Source organism: Salminus brasiliensis, chromosome 15, assembly GCF_030463535.1.
Source record: "Salminus brasiliensis chromosome 15, fSalBra1.hap2, whole genome shotgun sequence".
Classification (NCBI taxonomy): domain Eukaryota; kingdom Metazoa; phylum Chordata; class Actinopteri; order Characiformes; family Bryconidae; genus Salminus; species Salminus brasiliensis.
This window is the reverse complement of record NC_132892.1, coordinates 29,966,467-29,982,840: the sequence shown is the minus strand read 5'-3', so window position 1 is coordinate 29,982,840 and position 16,374 is coordinate 29,966,467. Positions and strand designations below refer to the sequence as shown.

At 40.9% G+C, this 16,374-nt stretch overlaps 1 protein-coding gene across 2 annotated transcripts; it reads right to left on the bottom strand.

The window, feature by feature from the left end:
• Positions 1 to 1,072: 1,072 nt before the first annotated feature.
• Positions 1,073 to 14,438, bottom strand: otx2a (orthodenticle homeobox 2a). 2 transcript variants are annotated; one of them, XM_072657174.1, is made up of 4 exons: positions 14,202 to 14,438; positions 4,679 to 4,801; positions 3,846 to 3,997; positions 1,073 to 2,398 (listed from the first exon to the last, which is right to left on the bottom strand). In XM_072657174.1, the coding sequence occupies exons 2-4, from the start codon at positions 4,773 to 4,775 to the stop codon at positions 1,559 to 1,561; spliced, it is 1,089 nt and encodes a 362-aa protein (XP_072513275.1). In that variant the 5' UTR covers positions 4,776 to 4,801; positions 14,202 to 14,438; the 3' UTR covers positions 1,073 to 1,558. The 2 variants fall into 2 exon arrangements, with proteins under 2 accessions (XP_072513275.1, XP_072513274.1); XM_072657173.1 differs by lacking the exon at positions 14,202 to 14,438 and adding an exon at positions 8,033 to 8,286.
• Between the last annotated feature and the right edge of the window lie 1,936 nt (positions 14,439 to 16,374).

The window sequence follows — 16,374 nt, the reverse complement described above, 5'->3', positions numbered from 1 at the left end:
TTAGAATAAACCCAAATAAACATAAAGTCAGTGGTCAGTGAGAGTGTCTACCTGTAATTAACTCTATATAACATTAGAATAAACCCAAATAAACATAAAGTCAGTGGTCAGTGAGAGTGTCTACCTGTAATTAACTCTATATAACATTAGAATAAACCTAAATAAACAAAGTCAGTGGTCAGTGAGAGTGTCTACCTGTAATTAACTCTATATAACATTAGAATAAATCCAAATAAACATAAAGTCAGTGGTCAGTGAGAGTGTCTACCTGTAATTAACTCTATATAGCATTAGAATAAACCCAAATAAACATAAAGTCAGTGGTCAGTGAGAGTGTCTATCTGTAATTAACTCTATATAATATTAGAATAAACCCAAATAAACATAAAGTCAGTGATCAGTGAGAGTGTCTACCTGTAATTAACTCTATATAACATTAGAATAAACCCAAATAAACATAAAGTCAGTGGTCAGTGAGTGTCTACCTCTAATGAACTCTGGTGGAACTGGTGTGGAGCTTGGATAGATATACTCAGTGTCGTATCTCTGAGTGAAACTGAGTTCTCTGAGCTAGCTGAGTGTTTTTCTATCCATGGTACACGGGTGAGGTTGGAAGGAAGGGCTGAAACATTATATTATTGGCTAATATTAGTTAACCCCACCCACTAGTATACTGCAATGTCATTAACATTTAGCCAAAACATGAATTTAGACTTTTAATTAGACATTTAATTATATGAATATGACATGATTTGGTACGATATGATAGACATAATATGATGGACATGATGACGGTATATGGACAAAAGTATTGGGACACCTGCTCATTCAGTGTTTCTTTCAGAGCCTATCCTGCTTTTGAGAACACAGAGAACACAGTTGTTCCACTGCTCCAAGGGGGGGGGGGGACCTTTTAATGTACAGATTAAAAATATATATAAAGTAAACAAATTAAAAGGTCAGTTTGGATTTTTGTTGAACTTTAAGGAAAAACAATCAAAGCATGTAAAATTGATTTACTTTATTTAATGAACATAATGAAAAACGCATCAGCACATTTTCACAAGGGGAAACGAGGTGAGATCACAGAATTATTACTTTCTTCACACACACACACACACACACACGCACACACTCTCACAAAGCGCACTCGCAGCGACGGGTCGCATGTCGGCGACGTCACAGCACCGATCTGGTTCCTGATGACATCAGTGGGACTAAATTTTGTGTTTTGCCTCAAAAACAGCCAATTGGGGTCCAGTAAAGCAGGACCGGACTGGTTCCAGGTTACAGAAGAACCTCGTTTTTTAAGGGGACAAAACAAAAGGCATTTCTTACGTTTGACAGAAACTTTGGTGAGGGCTACAGAAAGAGAAACAGCAGAGTTCAGGCTGTCTTGTGTCTGGAGGTATCAGTGGTTTGACACCCAAACAGCAAAGGATGAATTTTCAGTGTTTTGAGAAAAGCTCGGGCTTCCGAATCCTATCGTCTCCAAAAATGTCTTTCATGTGGGGACGAAGGTTTTCTAAACAAGAATCAAATTGAGCAAGAAAGGAACTCACAAAACCTGAAAGCGCCAGGCGGCCTGGTCTTTGTAGTCCAAGCAGTCTGAGCTGAAGTTCAGTTTCCATGACGACGCGGCGGCGGCAGCTGCCTGCTGGTCTTTGTAGTCTTTGTAATCCATGCAGTCCGTGGAGCTGAATGGCAGGCCCGTGCTGCCGTAGCCCTGGTGCGGGTGAGCGTGGGGGTGGGTGTGAGCGTGCGGGTGGTGGTGCCCGTTGCTCTGCCCGAGATGATGCGGGTGGTGCGGGTGATGGTGCCCGGACACGCCGGTGCCCGCCATGGAGCCGATTTGCGGGTGATGGGAATGGTGATGAGGGTGACCGTGCACGGGCGCCAAGTACGAGCTGCAGTCCATGCTCCCGAAGTACGACCCGGAAGCGGCGCCGGGGTAACCCTGTCCGTAACCGGGCGTCTGGTTGTAGGACATAGGGTATGAGGGCACGCCGGTCGCTGCGGAAACCCCGCGCTGCATGCAGGAGGCGCTGGTTGGTGGCGCCGGGTCTGGAAGGCTGGGTGGGGCAGGCAGAGGGGAAATAGGGGCGGGGCTCCAGATGGACGAAACGGGCGTGGTGCCGGAAGCAGAGCTACCGCTCATGCCCAGTCCTCCCAAACCTGAGGGGTTCGAGCCCGAAGAAGAAGATGAGGAGGAGGACGATGATGAAGACGAGTTGGTGCTGGAGACGGCTGGAGGTGTGTACTGGCCGCTACTCTCTGACCCAGGGCTTTCACGGGACGGGGAAGCTTTTTTCTTCACCGGTCGAATTTTGGAGCCGTTGCTGCTACCGGCGCTCTGCTGCTGCTGCCTGCACTTGGCTCTCCGGTTCTTGAACCACACCTGACCAGGGACAGGAGATGAAAAGAAGGTCAACACATGTCAAGATATACTGGAGCTAGCTTCTCTAGCTAGCTGTATAGATAACAGAGTACCAAGCATTGTCAGAAACCACATGAACAAGTCTATTAGAGACTAAAGAACACCTCCGGACAGCTTGCTAATCATGCTAACTGCTTGGTTTAAGCTTCCTTTGCTTGTTCTATTGCTACATTAGCTTCATGTCGCTCCAGTGCAAACACTAAAGAAGTGAACTTCAGACACAAAGCGTTCACCACTCGTCAACAAGTTAGCAAAGCCCCCTGTTAGCTTCTGCCCCTTTTGTATGTTAGCCATTGGATATTGTTAGCATTGTTGGATGGCCAGCGAAGAAAAGCTCCAAGCTCTAGATCTCAAAGTTGTGTCTAGTGTATCATAGCTTGTATGTAAGGGAAATTTAGCTTTGGGTACATTGCTCAGCAAAATGTAAGGCCTAAGCTGATCATTTGGTTGCTACGGTTACAGATAGTTACTGAGAGACTGTTGGGAGTGTTGGGAGTCTTACCCAGGGACTGGTGTAGTGCTGTTAGCCACTATGCTACGTCAACCGCTAGTTTAATAGGGCAGCATTGAGCTACAGTCATTCAGAAGCATTTAAAAATAGCCCATAAGGAGCCATATGAACTGCAGTATATCATTACTGTCGGACAGAAACCCTGTATCTCCTAAATGTCAACTTTTTGGAGATGGGAAAAAAACTTGGAACTTTCAATGTACTTTTATTTCTCGTCATTTTGGAGCTTTTGTTAAGAACAACCTCCAGGTTTGGTGAAAAATGTCAAAATTGGAGACACAAGGTTTACGCATCACTGGATGAACTGTACAGTCTAAAGGGTTTTCAGCTGTTAAAAGTAGAAGTTCCTTGAGGAACATTTGGAGATTCTTACATTTTAACTGGTGGACCTCTTATGATACTTTGAGGCACCTTCAAGATGATTAAAGGTTTCTTGAATGTTCCTCAAGGCACCTTCAAGAGGTTCTTCCACAAAGTAAAACTAAAGAACCCCTAAAGGTTCCTCAAGGGTTCCTTAAGGGACTTTTCACACTTTTAACAGTATATCATCACGGCCAAGAAAAAACCCTGTATCTCCATTTTGCCCGTTCTCCACTTTTTGACATAATGTGAAACCGGCAGTTATTTAGTATCTGAATTTCCTGATGAACCGACCAATAGAAATGCTCCAAAATAACCTGGAATAAAAACTTCTACCATGGGAATTCGTTGGAAGCTAAGAAGCTGCCATTTTGGAGTCTTTCACTGTGTAACACACTGGCCTGCTGATCCATCTGAACTGTGTGTGACTGAACAGGGTGTAATGTGTCAGGAGTGTGAGAGAGAGAGAGAGTGTGTGTGTGTGTGTGTGTGTGTGTGTGTGTGTGTGTGTGTGTGTGTGTGTGTGTTTGAGTGTACCTGCACTCTGGACTCTGGCAGGTTGATCTTCAAAGCCACTTCCTCGCGCATGAAGATGTCCGGATAGCGCGTTTTAGCAAACAGGGACTCCAGAATGTCCAGCTGGGTGCGAGTGAACGTTGTCCTCTCCCTCCTCTGCTTCCGAGGGTTCGCTTTAAAAACAAACAAACAAACAAATAAACAAATGAATAAACAAAAACACTTTTACAGTTTGAGGTCAATCTGAACTCGCTCTGGACTTAAAACACGTCCATCCTGCACAAATAGTGCAGCTAGAGTTTTTTTTAAGAACCTGACATATTAGGAAATAAACTTTTTTAAAAATTGATTTTTTAACATAAAACATCATTTAAATTTTTTGATTTTTTGGAATATTGGAAATTTCAAATTTTCTTTTTTTTTTTTTTAACATAACATATGAAATGTGCCAAACTGTTTGTCTCCTTTGGGATGGTGATGGTATTGGAGTGCAACCAGAGATCATTTAATATAGATAACCAAAAATAACTGGGGGTTTGGTCCCCAGTGCAGGGGGTGGTGGTGTGGTCTCTACTGACCCGGGCTTAATAATAAAAAACAACAACAAGTGCTATTAATTTTGCACACACTATTTTACGTTGTTTGATATGCAGATGCAGTAATTGTGCAGAGGTTTGTCTCTCTAGGAGGTTCATTTATTTATATTTATATTGTCTAATCTTTTGCATAAGACTGTATTTCACACAAATGTAGGGAAATATGAACCAAGGATTTGTGTGTGTGTGTGTTTGTGTATATTGTGTGTAGTGCATGTCTTGTATAATGTGTGTGTGTGTGTGTGTGTTTGTGTGTACCTGGGTATCCCACGGCAGGGTGCAGCAGGTCCATGGGCGCGCCCCCGAGCCCCAGCCCGTTCATGGCGTACGGGGCCTGCTTCAGGTACGACATCATCCTTACACACGTACCCCAACACACACCTGCAACGCAACACACACGAACACACACCGTCAGTCATGAACAGCCACAGTAATGAACAGGGGTAGCTTTGGTTCTTTGAAGGGTTTGGGTTCACTGGATCTGTGCTAGTGGTTTAAGGAGCTGGATAAAAGTGCAGAACCATTACATTTCTGCTGAACATCAATGGGATTTTGAGAAGTTCGTGAAACGTTCATCTGCACGACTCTACAACAGTACAGGTTCTCTGAACGATGGCAAAGAACTTTCGTTTTTATTAAAAAATATATATACTTTGTAAAAGTGAACTTAAAGAACCTCCACATCCAGGGTTCTTCAAACACGCTATGGAACCAAAAGTGGTTCTTCTAAGGTACCACTCAAAGAACCCTTCTCAGAGTATACACTCTTAACATTAATGGTGCTACAAAGGGTTCTTGGAGAGATGCCATTGAAGAACCCTTTTTGTAAAAGAGATGTGAAGAACCTTTCAATCGTGACGAACCTTTATATTCCACGGTTCTTCACACTCACAGCTCCTCCACCAACATGGTTCTTCTAAAATATTTAAAAACAAAGATTTTGAAGGAATTTGAAGGTTCCTCACGGTCGCGTCTCGTTTACAAAAGTGGTTCTTATTTGGAATCGTTTATGGAACCCTTTGGAGCCCCGTTAATTTTAGGATTATAGGTGGAACTAAGGGTTCTATGAGCGATTACACAGAAGAACAAAAAAAAAGTTGGTAGAGAACCTTTACATCCACTTCTTTAAGCCCTTAAAATGTTCTTCACCGAAAGTGGTTCTTCTATGGCGTCGCTCAAATAACCTTTTATAGCTCCTTTATTATTATTAGTTTATTATTTATTTATTTGTAGGTAAAATGCAGATAAAAATGACACGACCTTCTCAAACCGTTTTCCAATTTAAATACGTGTCCAGCTTATTTACAGTTTTTTTTTTTACAGTAAAATTACAGTTTACTACCTGACTTCAACTTCGCTGTGAGTCAAAACGAAGCGTTTAAAACGTCACTGTGACTGTGATGAGCGCGCGCGTGAATCCCCGTCCAAACCCATCAGCCAGCGCGAGAGAAAAAACAGCGCCTGAGTAATCACCACCCCACCATCACCAGTTATTTCACAGCCCACTAATCAAGACCCTCTGCGGCACTAATTGGCCTGTCTGCAGCTGCGGGACACGGTTTGATCAGTCCAGGACTGCAATGATCAAAACGTTACCAAGTATCGACCATCAGAGTGTTTAACAGAGGGGTCCTCTTATTTATTGCTTTGTTTATTTTGTTCCAGGTGTTTTTGGGGCGAGGGAAATGATTGATCCACAGGTTCGCGGGCTTTTTATTTCATTCAATTGCAAAATTTAAAGAACATGAAAATAATTTAAACGGTAAATTAGAGCGGTAAAATTCTCCAGTTTAATTATTTTAATTTGTGATGAAAAGATAATATACTGGTGTGTGTGTGTGTGTGTGTGTGTGTGTGTGTGTGTGTGTGTGTTTGCTTACAAATACGTTGTTACACATTAAAATAGTCTGAAAGTATGAAAAAGTTTGGGTCCCATTTTTAAATGACACGTTTTGTTGACGTTTTAAGAGTAAATAAGTAAAAAGTGAAATTACATATAAAAACGTTCTGCCTATTTTAAGCACTTTTCCTATTTAATTATTGGACAAAAATAAACATACCGTATTTAATGTTGCATTGCTTTTGCACACGGCCCGTTTAATATTTTCCCGTTTGTTTAATGCAGTATTTTCAGTAATTATGCTTTATTATGTGCAGAAATATTTCTCTGTAGAGGATTAACTTATTACTCTTCACCAGGTGTGTCTAAACTTTTGCATAAGATTGCAGGTAATCCTGATAATGCGAAATGCTGCGCTTTCAAAAAGTCAAGCTTATAAAAGCAGGTTTGGAGTGTTTAGTTTTTAGGTCATCCGTGGTCGTGGAGTTTAGAGCAAACGGTAGGATGAATAAAAATGTAAAATTTTAGATTTACATTTTACAAGATTTTTTCAAATTTGTAAGAAACATATCTGAATTTTGACGAATCCAAACTTTAGTAAATGAAGAACACACTCTCAGACTGGGATGTTATCTGAACTAAACTGTGGATGCAGACTCAATTACAGAAGAAATGTGATGATAATATAGTTTTATAGGATTTAAAAAGTCAAAGTTATTTTAATTCTATTTAACTTAATTTACCTTAAATTTTATGCCAATTGTGTTTAATAACACATAATCACTTTCTGGTATGTTAAAGTTCTGATAATCTTAGTTAAGATTATAACTAAGTAAAGATAAGTTACAGTTGTACAGTGCAGATGTAGTTAATAATTAAAAAGAGAAATTATCTTTTTTAAACAATTAAATAAAGTTTTAAAATGTTAAAGAATATTTTAACTAATAACTAAATAATAACAAACCCAGATTCTGTTCTCTAAACTACATGAACCCCACTTAACCGGTCTTGCCAACAAAACAAAGTTATAATAATACAGATCTGTTTAATTTAAGTTTGAGTTTCCTCACAGTTTTGTTATTTATGGTTCAATTTAAACTTTTTGTTTTTAGTTCTGCTGGTTTTCCACTGCTGGTAAAAGAGGGAAGCCTCGCTACTCGAGCTGAAATGAAGTGGGAGGTTTTTATCTTCTTTTCTTGGCTATTGTTCTGGAGAAGATGTACAGATGTATGAGGAGAAAAGTTTCTGTAAAGTTCATGGTGCGCTTCTCTGCGGTTCCTCATGCCTATGAAAGGCCCCGTTAAGGTTCTGCAGATCCACACGGCAGCTTTAAGCAAATGGAAATCAGCAGCAACTGTGCAAATCATCCCTCTTAGCCATTTAGATTGAGCTCAGGGGGAACTCCATTTAGAGAAGAAACCTTATCGACTAAACAAATCACACGACCCCCCAAACCCAAACTCACCACGGGCTTCACGCATAGAGGGTGCAAATACATCCCACTGGATTTGAGATTGGCGTATTGACACGATTTCAATTATAAAATAAAACAAACAAGTTATGTAAAAGTTTTGCTAAGCTGCTTATTTGATTTTATTTTGTAAGTTGTAAATAACTTAAATTACATAAACAGTTTTCGCTTTAATTGGGGTGTTTTACACCAGTAGAATTTTTTATTCTCGTTAGAAAAAAAATATTACCCATAACCTTTAAAAAATAAAGTATCCCTTTATTAGAACAATGAACTTATTTACTAAATTAAAGTTCCTTACCTTGAGATTTGCTCCCTGTTTATCCACTTTCTGGAGATAAAATCCACGCGACTAGCGAAGACTTTCCTTCGATTTTTACACGCGAGAAAATGAATTAAAAGAAACTGGTCGAAACGGGTTTGTGGTTAAGCCAGGACTCCGCAATCAAACCGTGAAATACTCCTTTAAGAAGATACAGCTCGTAATAATCGCGCTGGTCTAAACTCACGAGGACAAAACAATCAAAATCGCCTCAAACTCATCTTTCTCTCACACGCGCTCCTGCCAATGATGTTGACGAATTGAGATCGATCGACTTTTTTGACGCCCCCCCTCCGCCTGTGGGTCAAAGAGCCCCGCCTGCCCTGGCGTTTGAGCCAATCAGAAAGCAGGGTTTTCCTCACGGGTGAACGAGCCGGCCAATCACCGGGAGCAGGGCAGCGCGGCGCCGCCCATAGCGATTGTGACGCCACTGCGCTCCGAACGTTCAGGTGCCTTTTTTCAGAGAAAGTATCAAACTAATAGAACGTTGTTTTAATTCGAATTATATTGAAGTTTCAAATACGGACATAAATCGAATTGGAGGCAGATTCATATGTCTCTCATATTATTAGTATTACTCTGACTGAGAACAGGGATAATTGAGGGAAGCGCCTTAAGAGTTTAACCAACTCCAGACAGCACTAGACTCGCGCGAGCGATTTAGATTTATAACCAATAATGTAAACACAGATTAAAGATTGAACACAGATTCAGTTTTTCCTGCTTCGTCATTGCAGCAAATATAAAAAACAGTTGGAAGGCAACTGGCTTTGCCATGGTGTTGAAGTCAGTAACGTGTTTTTATTTCGCACATTACTGTGTTTAGTTTTAGACATTTTGCATGTTTAAAAAACGCAAATAAAATTTCCGATACGATAAATTTTAATGTTAGCGGGACGCGTTTTTGTCCTTTTTAAGGGAATATTTACATTGACCTTTTTTAATGTTAAGCAAAAACCACACACACTGCACATCAACACTTTACACTGTGTTTACATAAAGTGTTTTTTTAACGTTTAGACAAACAAAATTCAAATGTAAGAAAGAGAGCAACTAAAGTATCCGATTTTAAAAAGGTAGTTCGCATTTTAAAGGCCAAACGAAGTGAAAAATCTAGGATCACATGACAGAAGTTTAATTAAACTGGTTTAAACTGAATAAAACCGGTTTAACCGTTTAGTAAAACAAAACAAAACAAAAACAAATATATATATATGTATATATATTTATGTGAACGATCTACAGAGCATTTTAGATTAGATCTAGAGCCAAATCTAATACGCACGAGCTAGAGCTTGTGTGTCACTTCAGGATAAACAGTGAATGAGAGCAAATTCAGCTACAAGAAAACGAATAAAATATTAAAAACGGAAAAATGCGCATTAGTTTTTGCAAACGTTTGAACCGAATTTGAGTTGAGTGTAAACCTATTTTGGAAGCTCAGAACTTGCTAAACACTGCAGACACTGCCACACACACACACACACACACACACACACACACACACACACACGCACTCATACTAAAATCAAACAATAAAGGCACCAATAAACCAAATCGTTTTATTTGTTGGCGCTGGTTTATGGGCTGGAAAGCCTCAGATCTGAACACGTTACATTAGTTGTCTTTGCTCTCCGCGCTGGTAAAGCTGGTTAAAGCGCGCACACTCGCTGCCTCTAACCCTCATTGTCCCGGGTGTGTGTGTCTAATCCCACAGAGGCGCGCTGCAAAGCCGCGGGATCAGCAGGACTAAACGCGCGCGAGCGAAATGTGTGTGTGTTGTCGCGTTCCTGCTTCTTGTAAATTGTCGTTACTTATTAAAACGATGATGCATAAAATCCCCCACTCAATCCCACTCCTCAAGTTGTCAGCGAGTGAGAGAGGTCCGCGATGAGTTTATCTCAGCTTCCAGCTCTCTCTCTCTCTCTCTCTCTCTCTCTCTCTCTCTCTCTCGTGCTCTTTTTCTTTTTTTTTTTAAACACTCCCTCTCGCAGGGCCCTGAACCCTGAGCCTGAGCAGCGCACTCACTCCGTGCGTAAAAGCGCACAGGCAAAAGGCGCACTGCTGCTCTTATTTTATTTGAACTCAAATCACACAAATCACACAAATCACACACACACACACTCAGACTGGCGAGGAAAAGGAGCTAATAAGCACTGCTCTATGTTTACATTTTTAATAAAAAATATATACTTTCTCCAGTGGCACCTTTGGACACAGGTAGGTTCTGTTTTTACACTGTTACTGGTCAGAAACAACACTGATCATAATAGACACTGGTTTAAAACCAGCACTGCGGTGTAGTGTCAGTGTGTTGTGGGCTATAAGGGTATAAAACAAATTCTATGTGTTTTATTTATTAATTAAAACACATATTAAAACTGTATGACAATTTAAAAATGTAATTTAAAAATGTATTTTCCTACAGGTATACATGAACACTATCTGCAGACATTAGTTTAATGTACACCTGGCTTTATATTTTGGTCACATGCTTATAAAGAAAAGCAAATTAAAAATAAAAAAAAGTATTCTGCAACAGGTCGTGTGCTACAGAGTGTTTTATTCCACACCAGGTCTTTCTTAAGTTCACATAGTGAGACATGGCACATATTAGTTCTGTAGTGTGCAATGTTAACTGGACTCAGTACTGGGCCCTGGGGAACGCCTAAACCCACAAATGTTTTATATATGTTTTAATTTGTGTAAAAAACTGAAAAAAATCAGAAGCTGGCAATGAAGAGTCACATGCTTTAGTAATCTTTAGTTTATATGTATCATTTTAAAAATGTATTTTTACAGTGGCGCCTTTGATAAGGACAGATAAGGCTTATAACCAGTATTGAGGTGTACATTCTAGTGTAATTTCAGTGTGATGTAGGTGTGTTACTAAAACAAATCTTTTACGTCATGTGAATTTTAATGTTTTATATCACAAAATAAGCTGCATGAAAAATTACACTTCAGTCCTGAAACAGCGATGTGTCATTTTCTTTCATGTAAACATGTGTTTATAATGTTGCTTGCAAATTAAAATTGAATACTGTATATAACTTGTTGATCGCCAACATCTTTTTTTTAACTTCACATGTGGGTCAAATATGTCACGAGAATAGATATTAGCTCCACAATGTACAGTGTTAGTTGGACCCAGTACTGAACCCTGAGGAACACCTCAATCCACACAGGCTTCAATTCCATTCCTGTAAACAAAAAAACAAAAAAAGAGAGAGAGAGAGAGAAGCCCACCATTCCTGAAATCACAACTAGCTTCAATTACCATAATGAATGACATGCTGTCAGCCCAGATCCAGTCTGTTTGCTCGGGTGTGTATTCGCATTAAACCCCCAACCCCCAACACACCTAAACTTCCCAGGCAAAGCCAGGCCACTTCATAATGGGGCAAAAACCAAATAAAAACACATTTTAAAACAAACTTTCCAGGTGAAGAGTCGGAGTGTCACTTCCAGCTTCTTTCAGATCAAACGGATGGTTCAGAATTGTGCTGTTAGAACTTCGCAAATGCAATACACATGTTACACACATGTAAAAGACAGGATCTAATTAACCATTAATACAGCTATTAACAGTGTTTGACACATGAAAGCAGTCTGATTGTTGCAGTCATTTGCTGTCAAATACACACACACACACACACACACCATTGCCAAACTGTGCTGTTAGAGGTGGAGTTATTTTTCAGGTAGAATACACACACACACAAACACAAACACTCGACACATCGGCAAACACTGTAAAACAACTGGCAGTCATTGGTCAGTGAGAGTGTCTACCTGTAATTAACTCTATATAACATTAGAATAAACCCAAATGATCATAAAGTCAGTGGTCAGTGAGAGTGTCTACCTGTAATTAACTCTATATAACATTAGAATAAACCCAAATGACCATAAAGTCAGTGGTCAGTGAAAGTGTCTACCTGTAATTAACTCTATATAGCATTAGAATAAACTCAAATGATCATAAAGGCAGTGGTCAGTGAGAGTGTCTACCTGTAATTAACTCTATATAACATTAGAATAAACTCAAATAAACATAAAGTCAGTGGTCAGTGAGAGTGTCTACCTGTAATTAACTCTATATAACATTAGAATAAACTCAAATAAACATAAAGTCAGTGGTCAGTGAGAGTGTCTACCTGTAATTAACTCTATAACATTAGAATAAACCCAAATAAACATAAAGTCAGTGGTCAGTGAGAGTGTCTACCTGCAACAAACTCTATATAATAGAATAAACCCAAATAAAGATAAAGTCATTGGTCAGTGAGAGTGTCTACCTGTAATAAACTCTATATAACATTAGAATAAACTCAAATAAAGATAAAGTCAGTGGTCAGTGAGAGTGTCTACCGGTAATTAACTCTATATAACATTAGAATAAACTCAAATAAACACGGTCAGTGGTCAGTGAGAGTGTCTACCAGTAGTTAACTCTATATAACATTAGAATAAACCCAAAGTCAGTGGTCGAAAATTGTAGCCTGAATAAACTCTGAAACTCTAAATACTGAAGTTTCGCATTATAGTGAAGCAATTGCCACATTATTTAATAAGCACATTTGATTATGATCAAAAGAGATCAATAAGAGCTGGCACAAGAGCTGATGACATATAAGGTCATATGAGGTCAGAAAACGTCTACAAAACCACAACGAAGTTTAGGACATCTGGAGAGACACATGAGGAGGGAGGGAAGTTTAGATAGGTAGACAGACAGACAGACAGACAGGCAGGCAGATAGACAGACAGGCAGGAAGATAGACAGACAGGCAGGCAGATAGACAGACAGGCGGGCAGATAGCTTATTTCAGGTTAATAGTAAAAGACATTCAATTAGAAGCAGTGTTTCCAATAAAACCCAGTGATATGAGACCAAGAAGGAGGCCATACACTAGAGCTGCGTGCAGAAGTGCAGCAGAACACTATAGAGCGTAACCCATATGTACATCCTTATGTCGAACAACAGATTAAAAATGAATGTGTCTGCTCTTGTTACACAGTGCGTGCACTGGGCGACCCGGGCTAATTACGCTAAGGAGTGCAGAGCCAAAGGCAAAGCCACCGTTACATCTACAGCAGGCAGAGACAGACCAGAGCTGAGCTTTGATTGACAGTATGCGGGCCCTGAAGAGAAACGTGAGATATAGTGGTCCATTAGTTTGTCATATTGCTGCTTGGTTCTTCACTTCGCACTTCACACTGCACGGTTAGAAGCAGAAGATCCTTGAGGAACTTCTGGAGGTTCTTCAGTTTGAAACTGTGGAGGAACCTCTTAAAGTGCTTTGAGGAACCTTCAAGAACAGGTTAAAAGAATAAGGTTTCTTGAAGATTTGAGAGGGTTCTCCAAAGTTGCAAACTGAAGAACCTCCCAAAGTTCCTCAAGGATCTTCTACTTCTAACAGTGTATAGAGGTTCTTCACAGTCACGTATCCTCTTTAGAACCCCAAAGAACCATCAACTGAAAGATTATTGGGGAACTAAAGAATAATAATAAGAGTTCCTTAGTGGTTCTACGCTGAAGAGCCATAACATTAAAACCACCTTCCTAATACTGTGTAGGTCTAATCTGCGCTGCCAAAACAGCTCCAACCTGTCGAGGCATGGACTCCACAAGACCTCTGAAGGCGTCCTGTGGTACCTGGCACCAGATCCTTTTAGTCTGGTAAGTTGGGAGGTGAGGCCTCCATCAGCATCAGTGAGCCTTGGGTCACCAGTTCAGTGGTTGTCCTTCCTTGGAGATCTTTGGGTAAGTCCCAAAGTCCCAAGGTGCACGCCAGGAACCCCCCACAAGATCTGCCTGATGTTTTGCAGATGTTCTGACCCAGTCGTCTAACCATCACAGTTTGGTTCTTGTCAAAGCATCTCAGATTCTCATGCTTCCCCTTTTTGTCCTGCTTCCTAACATCTTCAACATCACCTTCAAGAGCCTTATATGTAGATCGCACACTTTGACAGGTGCCATTGGAAGCAGACTATCAATGCTATTCAATTGAACTGTTTTAATGTTATGGCAGATTGGTGTAGACCCAAAAAAATGAATGAAGGACCTTATGTGAAGAACTAAGGTGGAACAGATGAATACACTGAATGAAAGTCTTTAAAATGTGACTAAAAGATGACCTACCTCTGGTGACAGACGCACGGTTGTTGATGTTACGGGGGTGTCCTACACAGGGAGTTTCCAAGGAAAGCTTCTGAGGGTCCCTAATCCTCAACTCCAGAACTGAGGCGTCCCGCAGGCCGGCGGTTTTCAGCACTCACTGCTACGGATGGTTTCATATGGTCTCTGCTCAAACACACCTGGCTGGTGTGCGGTGAAGCTCCTCCAGAAGTTTTGTTTTCAGTAAGATCTCAGTGGAACTTCAATCTGTGCCCAATATAAGCTAGCTATGCCAACTCTATACACCAGCAATCTCCAACCCTGCTCCTGGGTTGGAGCTTCCTTCTCACAGACTTTAGATCCAACCGTAATCCAACTAGATCTAACTAATCATTGTCTTCAGAAGTCCTTGATTGGCTGAACGGGGAGTGCAAGATTTGGAAGAGAGAGGGCTGTAACCTGCAGGAAGATACATCTCCAGAAGCAGGGCTGGAAACCACCCTTCCAGTCAAAGGTGAGGGGATATCTTGCTGTCTTTGTTGCCAAATGTTGCCAAAAAGACTAATTTCAATCAAGAACAATGCTTACAAGGGTAAGCGTACACTTACACCAATGGACAAAAGTATTGGGACACCTGCTCATTCATTGTTTCTAGAATCAGGGGTATTAAAAAGAGTTGATCCTGCTTTTGTTGGAGTAACTGTCTCTACTGTCCAGGGAAGAAGACTTTCTACTAGATTTTAGAGGAGCATTGCTGTGAGGATTTGATTGCATTCAGCTACAAGAGCGTTAGTGAGGTCAGGATGTTGGATGATCACCATCCCCAACACCCCAACTCATCCTTTCAAACATACTGGATGGAGCACCAGTTATACGGCTCCACAGCTCAGTGCTGGGGGGCTTTATACTCCTCTAGCCCACACATTTCATCAGGCATGATGCCAATAGGTTCATGTTTATCTTCTCTAGAAAGTCCTATTGCACGTAGTCTTTTAACATATGGGCTCTTTCTGATGGTAGATGCTGTACTTTGACATGAGCTGTGGTGAGAGCTGCCTGCAACCGTGAGGTCTGCTGTTGAGCTGAACTTGCTAGGAAGGCCTGACCTGGCCATGTTGGCCAGTTGGTTCAGGAACACCTGATTTCTAACAGTTCTGAGATCTTTTTAAGCCCCTTTTCCAGACTCCTCTCCATCTCCAACCTTCTTTCTGAAGGCCTCAGAGAGCTCTCAGGATCTGACCATGCTGGTGATCTTCTTCACCCCTCACTTCAACTTCAATCAAGATCAGACCAGACTAAACGTCTGAGGTTTAAATCAGACAGACTCCTCCAGAATAATCCTCTCCAACCATGTTCAGATCATCTTCAGCTGGGTCTAATTCTACAACTTTTACAATTACATTTCTATTAATTCCACTTTAATAATCATAATTAAAGACATTGCTTCAGTTGTGTGAGTTTAATTAGATTATGCCCATCTCCCAGTGCTGATCACATGAAGATCAGACCTCCAGATCTTTAGATATGTTCAAAAAGACAAAAGGTTCTCATGGAGTTTCCTAATTTTGTCCCATGACTGTACGAACAGGAGAGACGTACACCGTCAAAACCACCCCTCTAACCCCGAGGCCTGCTGCTGATGAATGGAGCTGATTGGCGCTGGGTATGAACAGGTAAGCACAGCGCACTGAGGGTAACTGAGAGGGGTGAATGGAGCTGTCAGTCAAAGAGTCGGGTCCCGCCCCCCTCGTTAGGAGGGTAAATACAGGGGAGGGGCCATGAAACAGTCAGCCAGAAACTTGATATGTGCACAAACACACACACCCTATAGTTCTTGATGTGTACTCACACAATTTTTAGTGCATGTAAGACTTGAGATTACACACACACACTCTCTCTCTATCTCTCTCTCTCACACACACACACACACTCTTTATACTTCATTTTTCTGTTTGGTTCTCTTTCTCTGTTTTCCTGCAAATTGCTCTCGGGGAATCAGGTTAAAACATGCATTTCCCTGTTCCCCTCTCTCTCTCTTTCGCTCTCTTGCTCTCTCGCTCCTTTACTGGTTACCATGTGAGACTCGCACAGTCACACAAGAATGTGCAGGTTCAGATCCCTCTGACCCACCCCCAGCTCAAAGAACAGAAAAAAGAGAGGGATTAAGAGAGAGAGAGAGAGAGAGAGAGAGAGAGAG